At 55.2% G+C, this 25,995-nt stretch overlaps 1 protein-coding gene across 1 annotated transcript in view; it reads right to left on the reverse strand.

Moving 5' to 3' along the window:
- Positions 1-1,179: 1,179 nt before the first annotated feature.
- Positions 1,180-25,995, reverse strand: part of LOC108505698 (ephrin type-B receptor 2-like) — a 42,401-nt gene continuing 17,585 nt past the window's right edge. Inside the window, exons 2-3 of the mRNA XM_017831955.1 lie at positions 6,095-6,159; positions 1,180-1,950 (exon numbers count right to left, since the gene is read on the reverse strand). Of these exons, the coding sequence (XP_017687444.1) occupies positions 1,180-1,950; positions 6,095-6,159 (836 nt within the window). The remainder of the gene's footprint in view (positions 1,951-6,094; positions 6,160-25,995) is intronic.

Consider the following 25,995-nt stretch of genomic DNA (forward strand, 5'->3'; position numbering starts at 1 on the left):
GAGCAGCCCAGCCACCAGCAGCAGACATGGAGCCCTCTCCAAGGGCACTACACAGCCTGCAGTCCCTACTGAGCACAGCCAGACTGTCCATCCCCCTCTCCAGCCTCTGCATCTTCCACTACCAGCACCTTCCCCTTGCTTGGTGCTACCTGGCCACCCCTTCACAGCCAGAAGAGAGGAGACACAGGCCCTCCCTTGGCTCTGCAGTGCCCACCAACGTATCTATAACTGATCTCAGAGGCTCTGCTTGGAGTGTGCTGATACTGTTGGAACTGCAGTGGGATTTGGCTGTTCAGCCAGGACAGGGGGGGAGAAGATCTCATGTGCCAAACACGGTTGTTTGCTCCATGTGTGGTACAGCTGCAGGTGCCCATCACACAGCTCTTGGGTCCCCATCTCTCTTCCAACAACCCCAGTAGTTCCTTTTCCAACCTTCCCAAGTGCAACTGGGGAGGAGCACAGAGGGAGGGTGGCGCAGAGCCTCTCACTTGGCTGCACCACACTGGCTCCATGGTGCTCAGCTGAGCTCAGCAGGCACTCATGGAGCCTGCTTTGAACACCTACAGGGGCAGGAGAACTCCTATAGGGCAGGAGAACATCTATAGGGACAGGAGGATATCTATAGAGCAGGTGAACATCTACAGGGCAGGAGAACATCTACAGAACAGGAGAACATCTACAAAACAGGAAAACATCTGCAAGGGCAGGGAGGCAGAACATCTACAGGGCAGGAAACCTCTGGCTGTTGAGGAGCCCAGGGGCCAGCTGAACAGCACATGTTCCACCCTGGGCCATTTGCACCTCACCAGGAAAACGCTGTAGACAACTTGTTCCCTGCCACTGCACCCCCTCTGGGAGCCTGCACTCCCACTGCCCTCATCCCAGAAGCAACTCAGCCCATGCCAAGGGCACAAACCAATGAGAAAACAGCCCCAGTATTTTGGGAGGCAGCAGCCAATTGGTGACACGCACCACAGTGACACACGTATGTCCCAACCAAGAGCATGGATGGCACCAGCAACAGGTGGTTGGGAACAGTGGCCCTGGGACCCAGAGGTCACATAGAGCCTCTGCAATGGATGGATGAGCCCAGGGCAGGAATTGAGGAGCTGGGGAAAGAGTCAACCTCCACACATGCTCCTCTCCTACCCCTGCCCAGGGAGGTCACTCCCAGCTGGTTCATGCAGATCCCAGGAACAAATCCCAACTGCCACCCCTGGCACACAGAGGCGGGTGCCCGGGGTGGGACCAAAGCACGTGGTTACCTCTGCAGACGGTCCCGTTCTCCACGGACTCGTATCCCGGCCGGCACATGCAGCGCCCGATGGGCACCAGCCACTCGCCGTCCCCGTTGCAGTAGAGCTTGATGGGCACGTCCACCTCCTCGGCGTTGGCGATGCACGTCCCCCGCGCCGCCACCAGCGAGGTGCTCTCTGCCCCTGAGAGGGTTTCCTGGAAGACGGCCCCGTTCTGGATCACACGGGGACACTTGCGGTAGAAGACGCGCACGGCAATCAAGGACATGCAGCCTCCGTAGTCCTGGAAGGCCAGGTAGAAACCGTTCTTGGAGACGGGCCCAAAACTGCGCACCTCAGTGTTGATCTTCATCACCCGTCCACCCAGGTCCACCTGCGAGAAGCTCTCGTCAGCGGCAATTGTATCCACCTTCATCCAAGGATTCTCCATCCAGTTAGGAAAGGTCTTGGTGGCTGAGTCAAAGTCCGACTCAAAATAGTAGAGGTTAAAAGTCTCCTTACAGGAGCCTGGGACATTTGGGATGCTGCTGCAGTCCCGGACTGAGAATTTCATCTCCACATGGATGCGGTGTGCTCCTCGCCGCCGGATGTACTTGGTCCGGAGCCAGTTGTTCTGGGAGGACTCGAAGACGTTGCACACCTGGTAGGTGCGAATTGTGTTCATGTTCTCGTCGTATCCACTCACCTCTTCCCACTGTGGGCAGGACACAGAAAGTCACGGGGCTGCACTGAGCAGATGCTCCCCACCCTCCTTGCCTCTTCCCAACCCCGCTATGTGCCAAGCAGGCTCTGCCAGCACCAGCTGCCCCACTCTGTGCCCATCCCATAGTGCCCAGCATCACACCCCCGCCTGGTGGGGTTTGACCCACACCACACCCGAGGCAGGCTCTGCACTGTGGGGACAAGGTGGTCCAAGCCCTCAGCAGAGCTTGGGGCCACCAGCACTGTGCTCCATGCTTGGATTTAGGGTCAAGCCTCTCTGCTGGTGACAGGGACAGCAGGGTCTCCTCCACAGCAGGAATGGCTTTAGCAGGGACTCTGCCTTCACAGCTCAGCCTCCAGCAAAGGAACATGATGCCTTAAGCAGATGGATTCCCACCGGTGCCACTATGGTTACAGCAGTGGCAGACAGGACCCACTTCCCCAGGAGCTGTAAAACCTCCTGGCCAGCTGCAGAGGCCAGTGGCCACTGCCTTTCCCAGCAGCATGAATGGACCATAGCCAATCCCACTGCATTCCCAGAAAGGGAGATGCTGGGTGGATCCCTCTGGAGCCCCCATCCCTGTCCCTTCGAGGGTCAATGTCTGCAGGTCCCAGCTCCAGCTGTCCTGAACCGGATCTATGGGATGTAGACATGCCTGTGAGCCGTGGAATGACAGCAGCATCCTTCTCAGCAAGACAGCTCGGAGCTGACAGGTTTCCCCATGGGAAGCTCAGCCACTATCCCAGCTGACTGACTCTGCCATCTCTGGAGGAGGCTCTGTAGAGCTCATAGAATCAATAGGATCATAGAATATCCTAAGCTGGAAGGGACCCACAAGGATCAATGTGTCCCACTCTTGGCCTGCACAGCCCCAATAATCCCACCCTGTCCCTGAGAGTGTTGTCCAAATGGTCCTTGAGCTCTGGCAGCCTTGGGGCTGTGCCCACTTCCCTGGAGAGCCTGGTCAGTGCCCAACCACCCTCTGGGGGAAGGACCTTTTCCTGAAATCCAACCTAAACCTGCCCTGACACAGCTCCAGCTGCTCCCTGGGTCCCCACAGAGCTCAGGGTTGCTGTGGCACCTCCTGGCCCTCTTCAGCTCCCTGCTTTTTTCCCAGGCTGTTTTTTCCCAAACCCTTCAGTGCTTGCTGCCTTCATTCTGTGTAGGATGGGGATACTTCGGGGTGGGGGATGCAGGGCACAAACTGCAGCCTGTAACAGGCCCCTGCTCCTCTGCACTGAGCACCAACAGGGAAGAGTCCGTGTGGGAGGAGCACCCTTGGCTCACAGAGCATCTCCCGCAGTCTAAACCCTGCTGGATTGTGCAGCCTCTCCCTGCAGTCCCTCCCCACCCAGGGCACCCGTGTGCTGCTGGCAGTAGGGACCAGGGTCCTGCTGGTGTGTGACACAGCCCTGGCCAGCTGGAACAGCTCCTCCTGAACTTGTTCATAAACCTGCTCAAGTGGAAGCCGAGCTGTTTCCCACTTCTATAACATTCTGACCTCAACCCTACACATCCTATCACAACAGCCAGGGCAGGGCAGCAGCACAGTCCTGACCCAGCACCAGCGCCAGTACCGAGTCCGCAGGGAAAATCCTGCAGGAGCAGAGCATTCCCAGCCCCTCGGGTTGCAAATGGCCTCACGAGGGCACCCAGGACTGGAGAGGGAGGCTCAGGAGATGGGAGACAGATTGCTCCTCGCACATCAAGGCTAACAGCCCAACAGAAGGCTGTCAGGGAAGATCCCTAACAGCTCCAACCACTTTGGATTGGCAGTGGCTGCAAATCTGCTGCCATGGCCGGGGGAGGAGAAGAGCATCCTCGCAAAATACAGTGGGAGCATTTGCTTTGTTTTCCAGAAATAAATTTGATGTGCTAGTGGAAAATTGCAGGATCTCCCCCTTTTTTAGGGCACTGGTTGGGAGGGGAGAGAGGGAATCAAGGACAAGGCACAGGGAAGCAATTCCTTCCCCTGCCCTGTCTCTGACGTGGCTCTCCCTCACCTGGGCCACTCCTGACACCCACCCTGTCAGCCACCAAGACCCAGGACCCCCAGTGCTGCTCCACCCCCATCCACACTTGCCCAGCCCCCAGGAAAGGTCAGGACATGAGCCCAGAGAGCTCATCCTCAGTCGAGCAGGAGATGGAATGAGGGTCTCCACAGCTTGGGATGAACAGGAGACAGTGGAGACAGGGCCTGGGGGCACCTATGGGTGGCACAGGCAAAAAGCAACAGTTTGGGCTTTTGGGTCTCTGATAATCCCCAAAGAGGAGCACACAGCAGCTTCTCTCTTCCAGGCAATGCTGGCTGCACCCAACCTGGCCAGTCACCCATGGGTGGGGTGCCCTGCCTTGTCCTGCCCATGGACATGAGGCTGTGAAGGCACCACAGCATCGCCACCCCTGATGTGCCCCACACTCCCTCAAGGGTCCTGCCTGGAGGTGGGGATGTAGGTCCACTGGGGCCACACTGGACTTCTTCATGCCGATGGGGGACACGGGAGCACCCCGGGGTCGAGGCTTAGGACCCCCAGCATCCTCCCGCATCCCCAGGGGGCTCCCAACTTCCCTCCTCCCAGCTGGGAGAGAAAGTCACCCCTGCGCACCAGCCCTGCGCTTCCTCGGCGCTTAATTAGAAGCCTCTCCCTTTCTCCCCGTTCTCTAATTAACATGCCGGGAGCTCAAAAGGAGGCAGCAGCACAATAACAGGGGGAGACGGCTTCCAGCCGGCCCGGGCCTCATTACGGCGGGGGCTGGGGAGCGGGAGCAGGGCGTGCTTTACATATGGAAACACCGCAAACAAGAAAGGCTGGGCCGGGAGAGAAAAAGACTTGACCTCTGCTCCCCCCCATTGTGTGCCCATCATCCCCCCTCGGGGGGAAACTGGCCAGGCTGGGGGGGCTCAGGCAACACCGGCTTTATCATGGTGATGGGGCCTGGGGCCGGCATCATCCGCGCCCGGCTCCACACACTGCTCAGAGCTGGGTTTAATCTCTCCACAAGAGGCTTCTCTTGGCTGTTTCTATTCTGCCAAGTCAGCTCGGGTCTAGGACTTGCTGTCAGCCTGGTGAGGTCCACGGAAACATCTTCATCCAGCCCCTGTGGAGGGCAGATGGAAGGCAGGATGGAGCCTGAGCCACCGCCATGTACAGGCGTGGGAAGCACCTCCAGGCTTTGGCCAGGCTGGATTGGGCCACCCAAGTGCAAGGGAGCAGGTCTGGGGTGTTGGGCACTGAGGTTGCTGCTGGTCACCACAGCCAGAGCTGGGCAGGACGCTCTGAAGCATCTCAATGCCCCACGTAGGACATGGAGGTGGCTCCACTCTGGTTTTCTGTCACGAGTGGAAGGGCCAGGGATCACAGAAACACAGAATACACTGGGTTGGAAGGGATCCACAAGGACGATCCAGTCCAACTGCTGGCCCTGCACACCTCAGAAATCCCACCCTGTCCCTGAGAGTGTTGTCCAAACACTCCTTAAGTTCTGGCAGCATTGGTGCTGTGACCACTGCCCTGGGCAGCCTGTTCAGTGCCAGACCACCCTCTGGGGGAAGAACCTGATGCACTGCCCTGTCCAAGTTCTTTAAAGGAGCTTGTGCTGGGTGGGCTTCAGGTGTGGCTCAGGGGACTCCTGGCACCAGTAAAGCAGAGAGACCATTGCTGCTGGGCCAGCAAATGACTCTCTGTGGGATGCCAGGGATGCTGGACAGTCATTTCAGGCCCTGAGGCCAATGCCCTCATCCTGATACAAGTGACAGGTAATGGGACAACAAGTGAGACAGTGGGGACAAATGAGGGTGGCCTTGGCCTTTTGTTTCTTCCCCTCTCTGATTTTTAGGTGGCTGCAGGCTGGCTTTACAGAGAGCATGAGTCCTTCAACACCCCACTGGCCTGATTCTGTGGGGTGAGAATTACATCCCTCCAGCACTGGGGTATTTTTTTGGAGCATGACCTCCTAGAAAAGTACTGGAAACATCAACTGTCAGCCTTCTTTTGTCCTCTTCCCACCAGATACTTCAAGTGGCCAAGGCACTCTGCTCACTCTGCTTCAGTGCCTGACTTTTGTTGAGCCAACCCTCCTCTGTTGAAGTGCAGCAGGAGGCCACAGAGCAGCTCTGGAAGTGCTGATGACTTACCCCTGACGGAGGATGCACCGTCCAGCCCAGCTCTGCTGTTGCTGTTGTGGAGTCCATCAGTGTCTCTGCAGGAGGAAGGTGAAACAAGGAGTCATTGTAGGTTGTGAAAGGATTGAAGATGGAAACAGGGGGAAAAAAGCAGAGAGGAGCCAGCCCAGGGCTGCAGGGATGGAGCCTGGCCCACACTGAGCCCTCTGGCCACATCTCTGCCAGGGGGGAGCCAAGTAGTGGTCACTCCACCCATCTGCTCCCCTATCCATTGCCAACTGCTCCCTGGCCCCCCTAGAGAATCATGGATTCACAGAACTGCTGAGGTTGAAAAACATCTCCAAGCTCATCAAGTCCAACCATCAGCCCAGCACCAAAACCACGTTCACCATTAAACCATGTCCCCAAGTGCCACATCCACGTGCTTTTGAACTCTTCCAGGGATGAGGACTCCACCACTGCCCCTGGAAGTCTGTTCCAATGCCTCACCATCCTTTCCATGAAGGATTTTCCCCTAATATCCAATCCAAACCTCCCCTGGTGCAACCTGAAGCTATTTCCACTCATCCTGCCGCTTGTTCCCGGGAGCAGAGCTCAACACCCCCCAGCTCCTCCCTCCTGTCAGGGAGTTGCAGAGAGCAAGAAGGTCCTCCCTTGAGCCTCCTTTTCTCCAGGCTGAGCCTCCTCAGCTCCCTCAGCCACTCCTTGTGCTTCAGACCCTTCCCCAGCTCCGCTGCCCTTCTCTGGAAATGCTGCAGCCCCTCAATCTCTTTCTTTTCAGGAGGAGCCCAGAATCGACCCTGAGGTGCCTCACCAGTGCCCAGCACAGGCAATGTTTCCTGCCACGCATGGGTGGCTCTTCCACCCCTCAGCCCAGCTGGACCTTCCTCCTCTGAATCCCAAATCTGGGTGCCCCCACCCCAGAGCAGCTCTGCCTCTGCAGTGGAGGAGCAGCCTGAGCAGGGATCCTCCACCACCTTCCAGTTCCCTTCGGAAAACAGGGTATTCTTTCCTCAGCACTTTGCACACTCGGCAAATCCTCAGAGATGCAGCAGCACATGTGGAGGAACAGCACTTTTAGGACTTAAAAGTACTAAAAAATTAAACCAATGTTAAAGCTGGTTTTCCAGATGATTTGGGTTGAAATAGGTCAGGTGATGCTACCACCAACCACCAACAGACAAGTCTTCCGAAGCCAAACAACAGCAAAGCCTCCTCGCCCTCTCTACAGCTCATCACACTTCCAGCACTGGGATTTCTTCCATCCCAAAGAGCTGCAAGTTGGTTTAACTCCACTGGTGGCATAAGAAGAGGTGTTCAGGTTATGGCACCCCAATACTTGGGCTAACATGACCCATCAGAAACACGACCCACTGGACACTCAGAATCATGGCATCAAGGCTGGAAAAGCCCCCAAGGTCACTGAGTCCAATCATTAACCCAGCACTGCCATGTTCACCACTAAACCATGTCTCTAACCACCACATGTTTTTAACACTTTCAGGGAGTGTTCAGCAGTGGTTTTTGAACACATTCTGAACACTTCCAGGAGTGGTTTCCACAGTCTGAGCATCTCTCCCTCCTCCAGGCCTGCAGCTACATGCTCATTGCAACACGGGGATTTTTCTGCACCATTCCCAATGCTGACATTTTAAGAAAATAGGACAATATTCCAGAGTTTAGGAAATGGAGTTAAGAAATTCTGCCCAAAGGTCTCACCACGAGGAGGCTGGACATGAGGGAAGCGTGGTGGGACAGACTGCACAGGGCAGCACACGGCCAGTGATCCTGTGCTGAAACCAAGGTGATGAGCACAGAATAAATTCTGTCCCTCTGCAGGGAGAATGGGAATCTGTCCCTGATTTCAGCACATGCCCTGGGGATGCCAAATGCACTTGTAGGGATGCTGCAGAGCATCCATCCCACACACATGGAGTCACAGAACGGTTGGGGTTGGATGGGACCTTCAAGACCATCCAGTTCCACTCCCTGCCATGGGCAGGGACACCTTCCACTAGCCCAGGTTGCTCCAAGCCCTGTCCAACCTGGCCTTGGACACTCCCAGGGATGGGGCAGCCACAGCTTCTCTGGGCAACCTGGGCCAGGGCCTCCCCACACTCACAGGGAAGAATTTCTTCCCAATATCCCATCTATCCCTGCCCTCTGGCACTGGGAAGCCATTCCCGTTGTCCTATCACTCCAGGCCCTTTTCTCATTCCATCCTCCTGCCATGGGCAGGGACACCTTCCAGTAGACCATGTTGCTCCAAATCCTGTCCAACCTGGCCTTGAACACTTCCAGGGATGGTCCCACAACAGGCATGGAGAGTTACTGGCTGTAACCAAGTCCTGCTGCTTCTCCCCACCGACAAACCAACCATCCTGCCACAAACAACCCCAAAAGCATCTCCACCTTCTCAGCTTTCACTCCACTGAACAAAAACAAAGGAAGAAAAGTTCAGCCTCGACCAGACCCATCACTGAAGAGACAGAGGTGGCTGCTCAGCACACAGAACCTCCCTTCTCCCACTGACACCCCAAAAACTGCCTCGACACCACCGTGCTCCTTTGCCTACTCCTGGCAGTAAATCCTTCTCGGGCTGTGGGTTGTTCCTTACTCCTGGTCCCAGCCAGTGGTTTCGAGCTCACAGGAAACCAGGATTTCAAAATTTGGTTTTATTCCAAGAGCAAAAAAAAAAAAAAAAAAAACATGTTATGATCCTTATAAGTTCTGCTAGCTTTCTTTCAAACAGTCCATTCAAAATGCTTGGTATTTCTTAGGAAAAAAAAAAAAAAAAAAAACGGCAAGAAATAGATCTCTTCAATTTTTCCCACTAGGAAGAGCTCTGGAAAACAGCTAATCCCGAAATGTTGTGTGGGTCAGACTTGCGAAATTTCTTTTTAAACTGGGTATTTGTTTACGCAGGGCAAAAACGGTGTTTATTTTATCAGAGGACCTGGCTTTTTCATTAAAACACTAGTGGCGTTTGATCTGAAAGGAAAACAACATTTTTCACCCAGTGCTAGCAAGAAGCTCTAAAACACCCCTAAATTTGTTACTTTATCTTAACTAGCAATGACAGTGGTGCACAGTAAGTACATTAATAGCAGCAACTATAATGTAAAAGAAGATATATTCTAAACCATTACAAATAATACCCCAAATAAACCTCATACTTTGAAGCATTTTGCATTTTTAAAAGCCTCTTATTTAATGAAAACTCGGTGCAATGGAAATGTCATGCTCAGTGCACCACGGCTTCCAGCCTCTTATCCTGAGCTGAACAATCCCCTCGGAGCTCTGAATCCACCCTGGCTGGCCCAGGGACAAGGAGGAGAAGAAATTTGCAGGCTTTAAGCAAGTTTTTCCAATGGTCAATTATCTTCTCGTAAAACCCACCAGATATTCCATTAATTTTAGTCTGGATTTACACCATTTGGCTGCCAGCTTTTGGATTTCCTTTTCCTTCTACAAAGGCTCTGCTGTCCAAAACCTCCTTTCCCTCCTGTGATGTTCATGGGTGGCAAATGATTCTCCAAGACAGCAAAATTAGCTGAGCTTCCCTTTTCTTCCACCCTAAACCAGGTTCCTGTCTTTGAGGCTCCTGTTTATCAGCCTCCATTGTGTAGGAGGGGTCCCAAGGCCGTGGTCCCCATCACACACAGTTGTAACATTCCAACGTGCCCCTTTTCGTGCAGCTTTTCCACCAGGTTGCTGCCCTGGCTCCCTTTGGAGGTGGGTCAGTGTGTTCCACTGAGCAGTGGGTGCCTGAATTACAGAGCACTGGGAATAACTGGTCCCTGTGGTTCACAGGGACCCTGGTTTGCCACAGCTCCACACGAGGTGTGATAAAGCCTCAAGCAATGGGAACCCACCACCCTCCCAAGGCAGCTCCTCCACCTGCAGCGTTCCCACTGGGCTGCCCTCAGCCCCTTCCTTGCCCCTTCTGCACCCACAGTGACCTGTGGCTGCCACAGCCATATCTCCTGGTCCTACCTGGGGCTGCCCCATGTTCATACCCCTCCCTGAGCACCCAACAAGACAAACTCCTGTGCTAGGGACAACAAAGACAGATCAGGGGAGACCTCATCACTCTCTACAGCTCCCTGAAAGGAGGGGGCAGCCAGGGGGGGGTTGGTCTCTTTTCCCAGGCAACCATCAGCAAGACAAGAGGGCTGGGTCTTCAGCTGTGCCAGGGGAGGTTTAGGTTGGATATTAGAAAGGATTTCTTTCCAGAGAGGGTGCTCAGCCATTGGAATGGGCTGCCCAGGGACGTGGTGGATTCTCCGTCCCTGGAGGTTTTTAAGAACAGACTGGATGTGGCATCAGTGCCATGGGCTGGGAACCACAGCAGAAGTGGATCAAGGGTTGGACTTGATGATCTCAGAGGTCCCTTCCAACCCAGCTGATTCTGTGATTCTATGATTCTGTGACCAATTTCTGGATGGGCAACCCCGAGCCCAACTGTTAATGCCTCACCAATCATCTCAGCAGCTTCACTCGCTGTCACAGCCAGTGCTTTCACGGTGCCATCCTGCTGGTTTGGCAGAACCAGATAACAGGGTGAGGGCTGATGCCTCGGCAGCCCCATAAAGACCCTCCTGGCACCCAGGACATGGATCAAACCCCCGTGGGAGCAGCAGGGGTGGGAGCCTGGCCCTTGGCCCACCTCTGGTGGCTGCGATAGCTGCAGCTCAGCGTGACGATTTCTCCACAGCAGCATTTCCTCAGTGTTGTTGTTTGTGCTCTTCCCTCCCTCATGTTTATCTGCAGCCTCACATGCTGCCCACGGCATTATAAATAAATCTGCAGCTGCTCGAGACCAGCAGACGCGACTCTGGCCCGCTTCCCACTGGGAACTGCTGCTTCCCACGGGATGCTCCGAGATAAGTGCCTGTCCTTTTCACTTTGAAGATGTTCTCAATAAGCAGCCCCGTTGCCGGAGCTGCTGCTGCCTCCAAGGGCATGCCAGGGCTCTGGATGAACACTTGGCATCCCGAGATGCATCGTCACCACCGCACCACCACCCCCAGATGCTCGACGGCCACGCTGAAATGCCGTCACGCTGATGATCTGCTGTGCCAATGACCTGGGAGGGAGTTCCTGTGCTTCTGCTGGGGCTTCCTGCTGCTCAGCCACAAGTGAGATGAGTGTGGGGTTCTTGGCTGCACCAGCTTTTCTCATCTGGCCAGATCAGGACTGAGACTGGTGGGCAGAACTGGGCGGGGGGAGGACAATTCTGGGTGCTGGTAGTGATGGGACACCAGCACAGGCTGTCCAGGAGTGGGGATGGAGAGTGGCAGGACCACAGGACAGTGGCAGAGGCTGGAGGTGAAGGGATTAACAGAGGAACTGTGCATGTTGCAGACACACTTCTCTCTGTCCGGAAAAATAACTTCCATGGAGTTTTGCCAATTCAGACCAATTTAGAGCATCTGGTCCTGAGTTTCTCACAAGTCCTGGCAAATCCTTCACATTCACAGGCTCCAAGCTCATCCAGATAAAGAAACAGCTGGACAAATAAATAGCCCCACAGATAGCTGGAGCCCCCACCCTCATTTTTCCACCCACAACTTCTTCCCTTTCCTTTTCACTCCTCACACCAGCTCCTCTCTCAGGGTAGGACACTTGCCAGCATTTCAATCCTGGTACAATATTATCAACACAGGGAGTGATCTTCTCAGGGACCCACGACTGCATCAGCTGTGGCCGGTGCTGGATGGGCAAAGCAGGCAAGAAATTGTCCAGCCCTCTCTGATGGGTTGGGAGAAAAGTCAGAGACACCAGGAGATCATTCCTTGTCACCACGTCCCAGACATAACCCGGAAGCCCACCTAACACACCTCATCAGCTCCAGGCTGGAGGGATGCTCCGTGTCAGAGCCCAGCCAGGTGGAGCGAGACCAGGATCCGCACCGGAGACACCACAGCTTGGGATGAGCTCCTCCATGCAGGAACACGTGCTCCTGGAACCATGTTCCTATCCTGGCCTCAGGCACATCCCCGGCATCCTGGGGCGGGAGGGGTGGCTAATGAGAAACCCGTCTGTCCCCCACCCGAGGAGCCCCCGCCGCAGATCTCTTTACCCTTCCCGAAGTTGAAAGGCCCCTCTCTGCCTCCTGAGCTTTACTGGAGCCTGATTATAATATTTTTGCCAGCACAAGCTGAGAGGGGCTGAGCAAACCTAGTGGCCCTTCCCTGCAGCCCCAAGCTTTGCTTTGCCTGGCCAGGGGCCAGCGGAACAAGCTGAAACCCAATCCCCCCCCTGGCTGAGCCGCTGGCGCGGGAACAGCGCGGTGCATTGTGAGCCGGCGGCTACAGGATATTCTGGATACTTCACTCAGGGATCCACTTAAACTCCAAGAGGGAGAGTGATTGATAGGGAGCGAGAAGAGGCAGTTGACTGAGCTGGGATGGGGAGCGCCCGGAGCTCCAAAGGCCACCCCGAGGGCAGCACAGCAGGTCATGCCCGTGGCCCTGGAGCTGTGGACCCAGCAGAGAGGTATCTGATGCACTTCCCTGAAAAATTAGGTCCAGCCAGTCTCAGAGATCTAAGAATTAGGATGATGTCCATCATCTCCATCCCCCAGAGTACCTCTGACCCACCAGCCAGGCCCCAGGGTGATAGTACATGGAGCAGGGAGGCCTGACCCCAGAGACACCACACAACACTGGCAAGGGAAAGATTTCCCCACTTTTGGGGAGCCATGGGGCTTCCTGGACCTTCAGTTCATCTGGACATCAGCCACGCCCACCTGCAAGCCCTGTGAGACAGGAGCCAGCCCAGGAGTCAGCAGGGGACAGTGCTGGGAGCTGGTGGGGCTCAGCAGTGCCCTCTGGGACACCCTCACCCAGCTACTGGGTGATCCTCAGCTGCTTGTGACACCTGGGGACAGGTGTCAAACTAAGGGATGGCCCCAACACCCTGCCCTCGGCACAGCAGTTCAGCAGCCCCAGGGAAAACTCCCCCTGCAGTTCCACACCTTGCTGGGGGAAGTGCCATGAGCTGGGCTGTGCTCTCCCATTCCCCGCCTAAATCCTCCTCCCTCCTGTGATCCTGCACACCCTTCTGACATCACTGGACCCATCCTCAGGGAACCAAACCCGGGGCTGATGCTGCTCTGTAGAAAGAGATCACTGAGGCCCTTGGCTTCTAGCTCTTGCTAGACCAGGAAATAGGGAAAACAGGGCTTGGAGCAGAGTTGCACCTGGCCCTTGGGCACCTGGCCACGCCACTGGGTGAGCCAGGGCTGAGCACCACCATGACCCAAATCCAGCAGCTTCCCAGCTCCTCTTCTGAGCCTGTCCTCTCCCTCTGAAGGCCTCGTGCAGTTGCCCTGCATGGTGCCACCTGCTCCACTGCTGAAAAGCTCAGAACAAAGGGAAAAGCCCAACTCAGCAGTCCCGGGGGTCCTGCAGGTCACCCAAGCACTTGTCCTGCTTTCTAAGCACCCATCAGCCCATCCAGGATTGTCCCTCTCCCCTGCCTGGCTGGGAAGGGAGCAACAGCTCCAGCTTTCAGCAGGGAATTCTGATTTTGTGACCGTTCAGCCCCTGCTGAAGGAGCAGGTGAGGCCGGACGTGAGGCAGGACCACGCTCCACCCAACTGCCACGTCGTCTCAGTCGTGGCTGCAGATACATCCTGCCTGTTCCAGTTTCCCCACACCATCTGCTCCAGCGGTCAGCAGAAACAGGATAACCCCACCAGGGACTCTGGGAAGCTGCTCCAGCAGCACTGGGACCCACTGGCAGCATCTGTCCCGAAAGGAGCCAGGACTTGTAGGTGGTCTGGGTTCAGGGGAGGGCAGGCTGCCGGGAAGAGACAATGCAGATGCCAAATGCCAGCGAGCAGAGGCCCTCCTGCTGCTGCCAGGAATGCAGGAGCCACACAGAGGAGACACAGATGCAGGCGTTTAGCAGCTACTGTCACTGCTAATGAGTTGTCCCCACGGTGGCACTGACCCCACCTTGAGTGTCTCACCCAGTGAGACACCTTGAGGGAGGGAATCCCAGGGTAAAGTGTTGCCCTCACCTGCATCCAGTCTCATCCAGGCCCAGTAAAGACTAAATTCCCTACTAAGCCACCTTCCAAGACAATGGAGCAGGGCCATGTCCCTCCCAAGAGCCTCCAGGTCTCTCTTCCTCGCTGAGGGATGGACACAGGGGTGCTCTGGGAGGGCCTCCATGCCCACGAGCTCCTTCTAGACATGCCCCAAAGGAGTTGGCAGCCTTCACCATGCACTTCCCTGGTCCAACTGAGCCACTAGATAGAGGATGGGCCCCGGCTGTCACTGCTGGAGCCCAAACACAAAGCCACTGTCACCAGAGTGCAGCAGCACATGCTGTGTACAGCTCCTGGCTGCAGCAACTGAGGAAAAAAGTTGCTTTATAACATAATAACCTGCTCCCACCACCATGCACCAGGGCCACCTGGAACCACGTGTAATGCCCAGGGTGCAGGGCAGCACTGCCCCGTCCCCTTTGACCCCACAGCCACTCTCCTGTGTCCCAGGCATAGCATCCTGTATTCCCATCCCCTCTGTCCTGTATCCCCAGGCACAGCATCCTGTACTCCCAGCCCCACTGTCCTGTATCCCCAGGCACAGGGGTAAGGTGGCCTCAGGAGATTTGGGATGCAGAAGGAAGCCCGGAGGCTGCGGAGCATCACTGGGCAAGGAGCACATGCTTAGCTCTTGGGCAACATCCATCCCTTTCCCCACTAACCCCTGCCCATCATGGGGCACAGAGGGGACCAGGAGGAGTGACATGAGCCCAGGGCATGGCTTTGTGGCCAGCTCTGCCCCTCCTCCCCTTGAGGTGTGTGCAGCCAGTGCCACCTCCCAGCACCACTGGCACTGAATGAGGGTTTGTCACCCTCCGTGGTGGCACGGGCTGCAAGCAACTAGTTCCCAGCAGGCTCTGGAGCCCTGCTCAGCATCCCAATTGAGCTATCCTTAATGGGCTTCAATTTTAATTTGCTTTTATTGGAAAACACAGATGGTGACCCCCCACCCCCCTCCCGGCCTGAACATATACAGGATAATGACATTTACAGGGGAAAGATGTTATCTCCAAACAGCCCAAGCTGCAGCACAAGCCCCACCACCCCACGATGACACACCCACAGCCCTGGGTCAGGGCCACTCAGTCACCAGTGAGGGGAGGCAGGGTCAGGGCCCAGCAAAGGAGAATTAAAGAGCAGGATGAAGCCCTGGTAGAGTGACCTTGGTCACCTCTCACATGACCGGGTCTCTGCAGAGCACCTGAGGCACTGCCCAGGGCGGAGAGATGCCCAAAGCTGCTGCCCAGCACTGGTGTCCCCCCTGTCCAGAGCCAGCCCCTGCCTGCAGCCCACGCAGCTGCTCCCAGCATCCCTAACTCCAGCCATTCCCCTGCAACAAGTCCAGGTCAGAGCTGCAGGAATGTGCAGGGACAGGCAGGGACAGGCAGTGCTACAGGCACCTGGCTACCCCCGCTGCAGGGGTCCAGGGTTGGGGTCCCCCGGCAAACAACAAGCATCAAACAGCCCTTAACTTGTGCCACGTGCACCCAGGCACCCAAATGCTGGTGCCTGTGGATGCTCCTGCTTCTCTGGCACTGCTGGTGACACGTGGAGCCTCCGGACCCCCTTGTGCAACCCCCCAAACCGAGCAGGTGGGTGAGCGAGGAGCCCTCCATCACACGTCTGCTCCATCTATCTACCTGACACTCCTGCTTTTCCCTGCTGTTACTGACAGGCTGGAAATTTGCTTCTGGAGGGCAGCTCCAAGCAGGAATAGCTTGGGAAGAACTGCTGCCCGTTTTTTGCCAAGCCAAAGAGGGACACCCCATACCCTGGGCAATGGGGGGCTTCAGCCTCCAGGCCACAGGAAGCCTCTCCCCAGGACAGATGCAGGAAAATCCCTTCAAGAAGCTTGGCTTCCCTCTAGTCCCTCCAAAGGCCAAAGCATCTCCCTGCTGCCATCCTTTTGCTATCTCCAGGGGTTTGCCAGGAATGCAAACCCTCTGTCCCCTCCAGTCCCCCCCCTTCAGATAAAGCCCCAGCAGCTGCAGGCAGTGGGTATTTTTAGTAATCTGGAAATGTTTCCCTCCTTGGGAAAACCCCATCTTCCATTCCTCACCATGGAGGGGCCTTCCCTCCTTCCCTCTCACACACTAATTCCCCCTCACAGGCAGTGGGTTGAACTGAGGGGATGTTCCATCAGTCAGTGCCATCATGCTCCTGCTCACTGGTGGTCCTGCTTGGGCGAGGGATGTGCTGCATCCATCCATCCATCCATCCATCCATCCATCCATCCATCCATCCATCCATCCATCCCTCCCTCCCTTCCATCCATCCATCCATCCGTCCCCCCACCAAGCAGCTGCTCTCCATTGGGAAAAAGCATCTCTGGAGCAGGCAGGAGTTGGGCTGTGGGGCCACAAGCAGAGAGAAGCCCCTCTGCCATCACCCACAAGGGCTGCAGCGAGGAACTGGAGGATCAGGGACTGGCACAGGAGTGGGGAATGTCCACGCTGCAGCTCTGCAGACCAGCCTGGAGTGGGTGGCAGCAGCTTATGAACCAGCTGTGCTGCTCATGGGGCTGGAGGAGAGCGCCCACCAGGGTCCAGGCTGCCACTGGAGACCCCAAGGCTCGAGGAGACTCGTTTCCATCAGAAAACAACTGATGTGAGAAAGGGGCAGAGCAGAGCTCACCTGTGCACTGAGGGTTGCGCAGCTACAGACAACCCTAATCCAGTCCCACGGCTGCGGGAAGGGATTTTTTGCATCCACCAAAAAGAAACCGCACCCGGAGGCGGAAAAAGGGCAATTTCCAAAAGTTGAAAGGGATTATTAGCAAAAATTGATCGGGGCGGGGGGGGGGGGGGGGGGAGAATGTAAACAAAAACAATGAAGAGTAATTACGGCTTACGGCGGCTTTGCCAAAATCTCATAAATCTGCGATCATAAAAGAAGGCGTCTTGAGTTCAAAATTATCTTGGCTTGGAATAAAAGGAAAAAATTGCAGTAAAAATAAACATATTGTATAAATTAAACCCGGGGGAAGTTGGCAGCAGCGAATTAGCAGCTCTGAGATGCAGACAGTTGCAAAAGGACGTATCAATGAAAAAATCGACTGCCAGGAGACAGAAAAGGGCGGGGGGGAAGGAATTTTTAAATACACCAAAAGCAAACACAACTGGAGCTGTGGAAAGGAGAGTCCACGGGGATGACTGAGTGTGAAGACAGGCAGCAGAGACAGACATCCCAACCAAAACAAGGGCAGGAGGGATGAGCAGTGGTGGCTCCGGGGACCAGCAGTGCCCAGGAGATGCCAAGAGCCACGGACACACCTGAGACCCCTCGCTGGCAGCCCCGGGTGGCTGCTCACCTTGCCCCATCCAGGAGCCAGGGTTGTGAGGTGTCAGGGTCAGGAAAGCAACTCTGGAGTTGTTTTCTGATGGCAACATCAGCCCCAAGACAACTATTTGCTCTCAAGCAGCTCTGTGGTGTGTTCAGCACCGCCCTGGGACCAACAGCTCCCCTTTCCCCTCCCAGCGCTTTGTGGTGGGCACCACACAGGGACAGTGCAGTCCAAGAATGGGCAATGATTTTGTACCATCCCAAAGGGACTGCAAAAAGGAGCTCTGGGGTCTCTGTCCAACCCCATCCCCACCAAGAGACAGGGGGCAACTCTGGGAGAGCTTCAGGGACGGAGATGTCCCAGTGCCCCAGGGACTTGCTGCAAAGTGATGTGGGCACATCCAGCTGCTCAGCAAACCCTTCCTGGACCAGGAGGATTCTAAAGCACCTGGTGCAGGTGTTGCCTGCAGAGTGGCCATGGTGGCTCTACAGGATCCATCCTGGCCCCCCAGACATGATCACCAAATCCTGGGAGGAGAAACAGCCCACAAAAGCTGCAACAGTCGCCCAGACAGCTCAGCCAACATCTTGGCAGGAGTCAAACCAGAGAGATGACCAGGGCATTAGCCAGGATACAGGAAAGCAGAATGAGCATTGGAGAGGGTGAATCCAGCGCTGGAGCTCTCCAGGCCAAAATCCAGGTCGTTTGGCCCTGCACCCCTCATGCTGCTCTGCACCTCTGCACCTCAGATGCCCTGTGGAGGTGCAGCAACGGGGACCCCCCTGAGTAAGCTTTGAGGATAAAGCAGCAGAGGTATCAGATGCAGCCATGAGCTTGTGGCTCCTCTGCATCCCTCTGCACAGCCAAGGCCACCTCCAGCCAGCACAGACACAGGATGGCAAGGACAAGCCATCAGGAGTGTCCTACAGGCAGGAGCAGAGGTGGGGAAGGACAGAGTGGTTCCACTGTGCAGTGGGCAAGGTCCCTATTTAATTCCTCAGTGGAGAAGGTCCTTCTTTCGCTGTCTTTTTTCACTGTGGGTAAAACCCCCATCTGTGCCAGGAGGAGAGACTGCTGTTCTCCAGGGAGCTGGGGGATCAGTGAGCACAGAGCACCCAGTCCCCTTGCCACCATCAGCACCGCCAGAGCCTTCCAGCACAAGGTACTGAAGTGACACCACAGCAGCTGGCGTTGCCTGTGCCAACCCAGAGACACACACCCAGCACCTGCAGACCCCAAGGGGATGACACATCCTTGAGCCAGGCTGTGTCTGCACCCCAGACCTCCAGTGCTCTTTGCATGGATGCACCTCGGGGGCCCTGGGTGGATCCTTCAGCTGCACCCCTACTCCCTCCCCATCCTGCCAAGAGAGAGCATCCCTGCATCCTGTGAGGATGCAAAGGATGCACAGACAACCTCTAACAGCTTTGCAGGGTTTAGGGTTTGCTGCCTGAGCCTCATAAAAGTACCACACTTCCAAAATTTAGGGTGACCGAGGTGTTACCTGACACCAGCCTTGACATGGGAAATCAGGCGAAAAGTCCTGTGCAGTGAATGCCCCATCCCCCAGATTCCCTACTCAGCATGAAGCAGCCTTTATAAATCAATGTCTGCAGGAGGAAAACACGTGAGGGAGCAGCAAGTTCATCCCTCCCTTGCTGCTGCACTCCCGGTGATCCCTGAATCCCACAAGTGTGATGGGATGGAATCTCTCCAGGGCTGATGTCCCCGTCCACTGCTCAGGGAGGGACTGTGTGTGACCTGCTGGGATGCTCCTCAGCACTCAGGGATGCCCCCACACTTCAGGAAGCACTAAAACAAGAGGACACTTCTCTCATTTCCCAGCACTGTGCTCAGTCCTCTGGTACCCCAGCATCCCTCTCCTCTCCCATGCTTCCAGGACATGGAGCCCCCCAGGAGCATCCCAGCCGGTCCTGCTGCTGCCATACAAGAGCCTGAGCCAGCCAGTGGCCACCCTGCACTGCTGTCAGTGACCCTGGAGCACAGGGATGCACAGGGAATTATGGCAGGAACATGTGTAGCCTGGGCCCAGAGTGGCCACACTGATGTCCTCGAGACCAGACCTGCCCACTGGGCAGAGCACGAGGTTCCACTCACAGCTCTGTGTGTGGGCACCATGTCTCCAGAGCACCTCAGCACATCCCAAAAACACTGGTGAGCCACCAGTGTCAAGGAGAGCCCAGAGGCTGTGATGTCACCACAGCACAGATGAGACCCTCAGGTTACCTGTCCCTGAGGTGGGGTTATAACAAGGTGAGCACAGCCTGGGGCTGCCAATGCTGTCGGGCCTACAGGAGGTTCCTCTTGCCAGAACACACCCCAAATGCATAAGGCAAGGCTCCCCAAACCCCACATGCTTGGTAGGCAGAGAAGGGAGAACCAGTCAGTCCCAGCCCTGACAGGAGGGCAGGGTTAGATTGGATATTGAGAAGGGTGGGGAGGCCCTGGCACAGGTTGCCCAGAGAAGCTGTGGCTGGCCCACCCCTAGAAGGGCAAGTTCAAGGTCAGGCTGGACAGGGCTTGGAGCAACCTGGGCTAGTGGAAGGTGTCCCTGCCCATGGCAGGGGCTGGAACAAGATGAGCTTTAAGGTCCCATCCAACCCAAACCATTCTGGGATACTCTGATTTAAAGAATTTGGTGAAACCTTAAAGCTGTCCCACTCCAAGCATGGGACACATTATGATATTCCCTGTATCACACCAAGCCTGGCCTCAGCTCCACATGCCATGATGTCCCCATGCCATGATGTCCCCAGGCTGAGACTGATCCCAGGGATAGTGTGCAAGGAGCAAAGCCCTGCACCACAGAGCCTGGGAAAGAAGCCCTGGAGGGCTGGGAGAGGCCGGGGGCAGGGGGGAGCATCCCTGCAGGAATCAGCTGTGCTGGCTGCCCATAGCCAGCTGCCTTTCCAGCTGGGTGTGAAGCAGGACGGTCAGACCTTTCATCCCTGGTAACTTTTTTACCTGCAGATATCATGGATTTGCTCAAGGTCACTCTTGTGACAAAGCCCCCCAAAGCAAAATGTGGCATTACAGAGGCACAGATGACAGGAGGGGGCACCCAAAGAGCTCTGCCACCCCCAAACAGGTGTGTCTTGTAAGGTGGCACTTGGGATGGGGCTGAGCAGGCATTGCTGTGCCCAGGAGCAGAGCCCTCCCCAGCATGCCCTACAGAGCACAAAGCTGCCAGCTTCTCACTCAGTTCTGGGGAAAGCATTTGCTTTGGCCAGCCCACCCCCACCAAAAACAAGATGTTTCTGCTCCTCACAGAGCAGAGAAAAATCAGACCCTGGAAAACACCACGACAAAATAGCTTTGCCCCCTCTTTGCTGCAGGGGAAGGGGCGGGGAAGCCCCTGGGTGCTGACCCCCCCCAGCCAGGGGGCAGTGGGACCCCCACCCCGCCCCTGGGGCAGGGGCTGTGGGCAGCAGGGCCGGCTGTCATGGCTGGGGGTGGGTGGCAGCCACAAGGACGGGGAACAAAGGCCAGTTCACGGCTCCATCGATCCCGAGGTCAGACGGGTGAAGAGAGAACATCTGCTCTGGCCCTGCCCAGCGCTGGCACAAGGACCTCCTTGGGGTCGTACAGGCAAGGGGGGGGTCTTTCAGAAGGAGGCAGCCAATGTTGCTGCCAAAATTCCTGGGATAGAAAGCCCCAGGAGTCCTGGTTTGTGCCCAGGAGCCCCACAGGGTAAGTGCCAGGCCGTGATCCATGAGGTCGTGTCCAGGTATCTCCAGCCTTACACGTGAAGTGTCCAAGGCCAGGTTGGACCGGGCTTGGAGCAGCCTGGTCTAGTGGTAGGTGTCACTGCCCATGGCAGGGGGTGGAACCCAGGCTACCTGGCCATCCCACCAGCCCAACACGTGCCCAGGATGGCTGGAGATAGGAGAGGAGCACTGGCTGGACAGAAGAGCCCCAGAGGTCAACACCAGTTTATGAGAAATCAGTCATCTTTTGATCTACAGATTCGAGCAATAGCAAATCGACTCTAACCCTGGGTGAGCTGCTGCACAGTTAATTAGACATGTTATTAAAAACATGCTCCTCTACCAGGCCGAATTAGTCCAGCTTCCAAGCCATAGAATCCTGCCCTGTCTAATTAAACAGACCTTCCTGATTAACAACCCTTCCTGCAGGCTGGTACCAGCAGACAAGGCAGCAGACACTCCTCCATCTGCTGGATAAAGCCAACAATGGGCAGGTTTCCACACCTTGAGTCATGACCATTAAACCAGTTTATTTTTATTTTGATTCTTCTTTGGCTTTGGACACCACAAACAGATCCAGAGGAACTCAGGGCTGGCCTCTGGATCAGAAGGATAGAACATCCAGGTATATCCTGGCTCACCAAGCAAGGACATGATCAGCTCTTTCATTCCAAGAATACCTGATTTCCAAGGTGTTGTCAGAGCCAGAGATTTCCTGATTGTCCTGGTTATGTCCCATAGCTGTGGACCACCCTGTCTGCTCCCAGATATGGTGTGGCCATACTCAGACTAACTTCTGTCCCCCTGATGCACCAAATTGTCTCAGGTGTAACCAATCCATCCCCTCTGGCCTTTATTGCTCTCCCAGCATCAGTAGTTGCTGCAGATGGGGAACTCCTTAGCAATGCTGCCCAAAAAAGTGCTGATCACCCACTCGGAGTATTTTCCTCTGACCAGTCAATTTTAAGCCCTGTCAGTACACACCTGTAAACCCATTTCTTGCTGGAGCACTGTGGTAACCCCACCACCACCCCCTCCACTCCTAATGCTGCAGAATTGTACATAAAAGGTGTGGAAGCCGTGTTTACCTCTACAACAACTCTTGGGGTGACTCATCTATCCCCCAGCTTGAAAGCATAAAGTGCTGCCCACACACTTCCCTCCATGGTGACACCCTGTTTATAACCACATATCCATGGACTAGCCATCCTTACAGCCAGCCTGGGCTGCAGGGCTGTCCTCAGGGCATCTTTGTGTCCCATGATGATGCAGAGCAAGTCCTGCTGCTGCCCTGTTCCCCCAAACCCCACATCTGAACCTGAGGGAACGGCCGGAGCTGTGTCAGGGGAGGTCAGGTTGGGTCTCAGGAAAAGGTCCTTCCCCCACAGGAGGGTGCTTGGGCACTGCACAGGCTGCCCAGGGCAGTGGGCACAGCACCAAGGCTGCCAGAGCTCAGGGAGCATTTGCACAAACAGAGTGGGATTGTTGGGGTGTCCTGTGCAGGGCCAGGACTGGATGATCCTTGTGGGTCCCTTCCAACTCAGGATATTCTGCGATTCTGTGAACCCCACATCTCCCCCTTGAAGAGCATTGCTGTGAACTCACTTCCTCCCTTGGCTCACATCCCCATGGGGTTCCACAGCTGACTGTTCCATACCCAGCTGTTTCACCTCACAAGAGCCACCCCAGCTGACCCAGGGCCTCGTGGGGACCGTGCAGGCTGGCAGTGGGACCCAGCCCTCCCCTCCATCCTGACCCCCCGCCGGCTGGGAGCCTTTGCCTCGCTCCAGAGGCTTTTATTAGAAACACACAGTCACCAGAGGCTGCAAGTGGAACCCATTACACAGCATTTAGTTCGTATCATTTGTATTTCACAGCCAGAAATCCTCCTAATTTCACAGGGAAACGGCGACTAAAAACCCTGCTGCGGCCAATGGGGAGGGACCAGGTGGGAGAAGGGATGGGAGGGAGCATTCCCAGTGCCAGGATGGACCTGCTCCCACACCTGGACATCTTTCACAGCCACAGCCTCTCCCGCTGCATCCTCCACACGTGAGATGATGCTGTTGGAATGCAGGAGGAGGCAGCTCTGCTACCTGCAAATAATCACCCTCGTCTGACTCAGGAGAAGCTGGGATAGGATTGCAAATTGCTGCTCCAAGGAAAAAGAATCCCAGAATCCCAGAATGGTTTGGAAGGAATCTTAAAGCTGCCATGGGCAGGGACACCTTCCACCAGCCCAGGTTGCTCCAAGCCCTGTCCAACCTGGCCTTGGACACTCCCAGGGATGGGGCAGCCACAGCTTCTCTGGGCAACCTGTGCCAGGGCCTCACCACCCTCCCAGGGAAGAATTTCTTCCCAATATCCCATCTATCCCTGCCCTCTGTCAGTGGGAAGCCATTCCTGTCACTTCATGCCCTTGTGAAAAGAACCTCTGATGCTCTCCAGCCTTTAGTGTAGCACCATTCCAGTGAGGAATTCCAGATGTGTGCAGACATTTCTAGTTTGTGCACACAAAAACGTTGTGAGCCACGCCTTAGAGACAAGCCAACTTCTGGATTAGCTCCTTTCCCACCTCCTCCCTGGTGCTTCTTTCCCCAGAGCTCCAGGACAGGAGCAGTGGGGGGCCGTGGCCAAATGGAACCAGCACCACCAGGCAATGTTATTTGTGCACCACCAGCTCTTGGGACAGAACAAGAAAAGGATCAAAAACAAAGACACAGTTTAAACCCTGAATGTGGCCATTCCCAGAAAGATGCAAAGCTCCTTTTCTTTCTTCTTTTAAAGAAAGAGCTGGAAGTAATGAAGGGAAAACACAGCCCCCACCCACGCTCAGCTACGTAGAAGGGATCTCATCTCATAAAACAAAAAGTGACTCATCCCATAAAATGAGAACAGCAAGTCACTCCAGGATGGACATCTTGACCCACAAGAGACTTTTTAAAATAAAAATTCTGACTTGGGATGTTCGAGTTGGACATTAACAGATGATTTAGGACATTGTTTCCTCAGGAGGGCTCCCTGGGGACGTGGGGGATCTCCAGCACTGGAAGCTTCCAGGAACTGGCCCTCCAAATCCAGTTACCCTGATCACTACAGCTGGGGCAGCGGGACCTTGGGAACAGGAACACCAGAGCAAGACATCTGCTCTGATCACAGATGGAGCTGCCTTGTTTTACTGATGGACTGATGGAGCTGATAAATCTTTTTCTTGTGGAAGGTGAGACACAGCAGGATCCCAAATCATTCCTATATAGTGATCCCAGCCACTATCTCATCCAAATCCCTGTTTGCTACCCCAGTGTTCACTTCTTCTGGCAAGTGGAACTACAACATGCAGCTCTAAATTTTGCCCACAGGAAGGCTGGGTGGAAACACAGGCTGGGAAACATCATCCAGACCCATCTCCATATTAACCACCTGTGGGAGCCCCCTGAACCCACTGAAAACATACCCCCTACTCCAGCATGTTCATCTGTTGAGTAATAAAACTTAATTGGTGTGGGGGGGTGGAAATAGCATTGCTTCCTCTTTGTTGTGTTTTGGAGAACAAATCCAGCAGATGCACCAGGCCAGCAAGGCAGGAGGAAGGCAGGGTGTCCCTGGACTAACACCAGGCTCATCGACACGAGACTGGTCCCCACCACAGGTCTGGAGCACAAGTCCCATGAGGAGCAGCTGAGGGAGCTGGGAGGGCTCAGCCTGCAGAAAAGGAGGCTCAGGGGAGACCTTCTGGCTCTCTGCAAATCCCTGACAGGAGGGGGGAGCCGGGGGGAAATTGGGCTCTGCTCCCAGGGAACAAGAGACAGAACAAGACGAAAACAGCCTCAAGTTGTGCCAGGGGAGGTTTAGCTTGGATATCTGGGAAAATTTCTTCACTGACAGGGTGATCTGGCATTGGAAGAGGCTTCCCAGAGCAAAACTGTGTGGATGTGGCACGGGGGGACATGGTTTAGTGGCAAACATGGCAGCGCTGGGTTGATAGTTGAGCTCAGTGATCTTGGAGGCCCTTTTCCAACCTTAACGATTCTGTGATCCTATAAACTCATCACCAGGAAGTTCTGCAGAAGAGGATGCTGGAGAAGGTTCAGCTGAGCCCCCCCCTGCACGAATACAAATTATAACCTGCTCAGGACATGCGTGTCAGGACATGTGCAGTGACACACACAGTGGAAAGGCAACACGTGACAACACAGAGCCCAAACCCAGCTCTCAGGGTAGGGTTTCTGCCTCTCTCCCTGGTGCCTGGTGCCTGTCAATATCTGTCCCTGTCCCGCTGTATCATACCCTGTGATCAGTGAGGTCAGGCTCGTTACATAATTTTAATGCACAAAGTGCAGTAAAGACCCTGAGGTCTCCAATTTTGGACCTTCTAATGACACTGAACGAGGGCTGAATCACTGGAATGGAAGGACGGAATTGCCCCAGCACTGATGACCTCAGCCTGTGTGGGCCAAAGGGAGGACAGGCCAAACCCTGAAATGGCTTTGCCTGTTGCTCCAAATGTATCAGTTTCCCCTATCTCATAAAATTCACCACCAGAATCAACCAGGAAACAGGAGCAAAAAGCACAAATGAAAAACAGAGGGGTTTGGGACTAAATGATCTTTAAAGTCCCGTCCAACCCAAACCATTCTATGATTCTGTAACTCAAAGAAAAGTTTAAACAACCGGTTTTTTATATATGAAGGCAACCTAGGAAGACAAGAACTTCAACCCAAACCAGCCTCGGAGGAACAAACTGCTCGTGACAATCACACGTGCAAAGGCAATGCATGAGAAATGGAAGGAGAATAAGCACAACCCCTGTTTTATTGTGACTGGCAGGAAGTGAATAAGA

Source organism: Lepidothrix coronata, unplaced genomic scaffold, assembly GCF_001604755.1.
Source record: "Lepidothrix coronata isolate B3197 unplaced genomic scaffold, Lepidothrix_coronata-1.0 Scaffold198, whole genome shotgun sequence".
Taxonomy (NCBI): Eukaryota; Metazoa; Chordata; class Aves; order Passeriformes; family Pipridae; genus Lepidothrix; species Lepidothrix coronata.